Source organism: Ailuropoda melanoleuca, unplaced genomic scaffold, assembly GCF_002007445.2.
Source record: "Ailuropoda melanoleuca isolate Jingjing unplaced genomic scaffold, ASM200744v2 unplaced-scaffold23760, whole genome shotgun sequence".
NCBI lineage: Eukaryota > Metazoa > Chordata > Mammalia > Carnivora > Ursidae > Ailuropoda > Ailuropoda melanoleuca.
The window spans coordinates 1-3,162 of NW_023193571.1; the positions used below are offsets into that span (position 1 = coordinate 1).

The 3,162-nt window shown below is 65.5% G+C and overlaps 1 protein-coding gene across 1 annotated transcript; it reads right to left on the reverse strand.

Annotated features, from left to right (window-relative positions):
* Nucleotides 1-6: 6 nt before the first annotated feature.
* Nucleotides 7-2,043, reverse strand: SAPCD2 (suppressor APC domain containing 2). Its single transcript, XM_034650485.1, has 5 exons — nt 1,864-2,043; nt 1,113-1,259; nt 621-728; nt 373-495; nt 7-299 (listed from the first exon to the last, which is right to left on the reverse strand). Exons 1-5 carry the CDS (start codon nt 1,942-1,944, stop codon nt 171-173), a joined length of 588 nt encoding a protein of 195 aa, XP_034506376.1. The 5' UTR covers nt 1,945-2,043; the 3' UTR covers nt 7-170.
* Between the last annotated feature and the right edge of the window lie 1,119 nt (nt 2,044-3,162).

The following is a 3,162-nucleotide window of genomic DNA, read 5'->3' on the forward strand; positions in this document are numbered from 1 at the left end:
CCTGCTGGCTCCACTGGGGGCTGGGGGGGCTGCAAGCCCAGATTGCAAGAGAGGAAGAAACCTGTGTCCAGGCCAGTCAGGTGGTCTTCAGCCCAAGCAGGGCTCAAAGAGGTGCCCACGCGGGCTGACCACCAGGCCAGGCCCTGAGAGCTGTCGGTGCCCGTGGGCAGCTAGATGAAGGTGGCGTCCAGCGGCCCGGTGTCCTGCTGGCTGAGGGCGCGCGCCGCGAACAGCTGCTTGATGAGGGCAGATTTCTCCTGCTCCAGCTGCGTGATACGCTCACTCTTGCTGGTCACCTCCTGGGGAGGCGGGAGGTCGGTCAGGGCCCGCCGGGCCTCCAGCGTGCACCCCGCGCCCCTCCCTACACCTCACCTGGGTAAGAAGCCGGTTCTGCTCTTTCAGCATGAGGACGGTTTGCTGCTGCCAGCTGGGGGCGGAGGGTGAGGCGGGGGCCGGGGCCGGGCACGGGGGCCCCGAGGACAACAAGGGCAGAGCCTACGGGAGGGCACGGTCAGGCAGGCCTGGCATTCCCGGGCACGGCCTCCAGGGCGAGGGTGAGGGGTGGCACCGCGCGGGCCATGGGCCCTCTGCGGGTGCTGGGTGGTCTGGGGGGCACTCACCCTGCCGGCACAGGCTGCAGCCAGCAGCTCCCCCAGGCACCGGGCCACCTCCTGGACCTTGGGCAGCAGCCGGCCCAGTGGGAGGGGGCTCCCCTCACTGCCAAAGTCCTGGGAGGAAAGCAGGAAAGGTGAAAGTCAGCGAGCAGGACCAGCCAAAGTCAGCCACCGTGCTTGAGAGGGGTCCTCACAGGTGGTGCTCCTGTCCCCCCAGATTCCTGCTTAGAGCAGACAGGGAGTCCACGGGTGTTGCTGCTAGGNAGAGCAGACAGGGAGTCCACGGGTGTTGCTGCTAGGGGACATCTGCCCCAGCGCGCAGGCAGTGTAGGTGGGGGGGTCCCGGCACCCTGAGTGGAGCGACAGCCAGTGCACCCTGGAATAGGGCAGTCCTGTGCCACCCCGGGGATGCGGGGGTCAGGGGTGCTTCCTGCATGTGCAGGGAGCGCCACGCTGTCTAGGGGCAGGGACACCCCAGCCTTGGGCGGCGTCACTCACAGCGCTGGCCCTGCTCTGGCTCAGGCGACGCTGGCGCTCCTGCACGCGCTGCAGCTGCTGCTGGTACCAGTCCCGGCCCCGCGCCATCATCTCCAGACCCTGTAGCAGCACCTCCTTTTCCTGCTCCAGCTCCTGCATCTGCTTCAGCTGCCGCGTGCGGGGGCACAGTGCGGGTGAGCGCGCAGACCGCGCGTGCCGACGTGTGTGCGTGGGGAACCGCAGCCAGGCAACGCCGACGCGCGCCCACGGGCCGACCCACGCCAGCGCCAGCCTGCCCGCACCCCTGCCTGTCAGGAAGCATGGCCCCATCTCTCCTGGGGGGGGGCCCTCCCGCGGCCCCTTCACGCAGGCTTCCCCTGGGGAACACAGCAGCACACCCCAGCGCAGCAGCTCCCTTTAGGGCACGGGGCGCGCACGCAGCTGGTGAGCTGGGCTAACTCGACAAAGGGGAGTCTCGGGAAGTGGGCTGATGCGGGGGCAGTTCTCGGGAGGGGCCGTGCCCACTCCACATGCCACGGCACACCCGGGCTGCCTTCTCCCTAAAGGACTTCTTCATCTGGCCTTGAGCCATCCCTCAGGTGGATTCAAGCCCGCGTGGGGAGAGATGTTTGTAATTAACTGACATTCCAGCACCCCCCCAAACCCAGCCTTGTCTGCCACCTCCCAGGCAGAGGGGTGGTCCAGGAGACCAAGCGCGGGGGCCAAGTCCAAGCCCCAGCAAGATGGAGGATCCCCCAGAGCCCTCACTCACCAGGTCACAGTCCACACCGTTGGTGATGGTGTGCCTCCGACGTTCCCCTCGGGCATGGGGGGCCCGATGGGTATCGCCCATGCCTAGCTCCCGGGGCCTGCAGGCCACTGCACCTGCAGCAGAGAAGCAAGGCCCTGGCTCATTTCCAGACCTGCCTAGTCAAGCTCAATGCCCCCCACCCCGAGCCTGGCAATGCAAAGCTGGGTGTCCAGGCCGACATGCCTCTAGGGTCGTGGACAGTTCGGATCCTCCCCATCTCAACTCATCCCAGGGACATGGGCCACCGCCTAGCCCTGCACACACCTGGCCTCTGTGGGGCCTGGCTCCCCACTCGATCCCCACCAACTCCCCTTACCCCCATCTTGGGGAGGGCTATGTGGCCCTTGAGGCTACATGTCTGTGCACACAACACAAATGCATGAGCCCACATACATGCCTCAGCATGAGCGCCCTGAGGGCAAGGGCTTTACCCAGTTGGTCCGGGAATCCCCGGTGCCCAAAGTACTCTGGGTACACCGCAGGGGCTCGAAGGCTGCTAGGTATAGGGCGGGTGAGCAGGGCCCTGGGATTCCCTGCTTCTTTCTCCTTGTCTGCTGGGGCCTTTAATGGTGACAGGAGTTGGTGAAGGTGAAATAGGGGGGCACAGGTGGCCCAGACCTAACTTTTCCCAGGAAGGATAAAACATAAAGTTGGGCCAACACATACGTGCGAACACAGTGCTCAGCACATAACTTAGGAGACACGGTGGCTTAGGCACCCACCTGCAGGAGTCAGCTTGGGGGTGAAAAGCCAGCAGGGCCAGGTGGCTGCCCTGGGGGATGGGGAGTATATGCAGGGCAACACAAGAGGGGAGGAGTGGGGTGTAGGTGTGGAGGAAATCACCCCCCTGGCTCCCTAGCCCTATCTCCCCATACCAGGCTCAGCCTCACAGGCTATGCCCCTGGCACTGGCCAAGGGGAGTGGAGGGTGATGCAAGAAGGGGACATGTCCACAGGGTTGGCACCAGGTGGCAGGCCAGGCCTCCAGCCAGCCCTGGCAGACAGGCTCCGTGCAAGCCCAGAGATCGCGTCCCAACCTGCCCGTGCTACACGGTTGGCAGAGAAGATACAGTAGAGGGATGCTGGGGGGCAGGGAACACCCCCAGATCACCTGGGCTTGATGTGGGGCAGCTCCCAGATTCCCGGAAGACAGCACGCTGGGTGTTCAGTTGGATGACCAGCAGGCGCAGACAGCCCTGTCCCCCATCGGGGCCTGAGCTAGCAGCCTGTACCCACCGGGCCAGGGCAGGCCTGGGTGTAC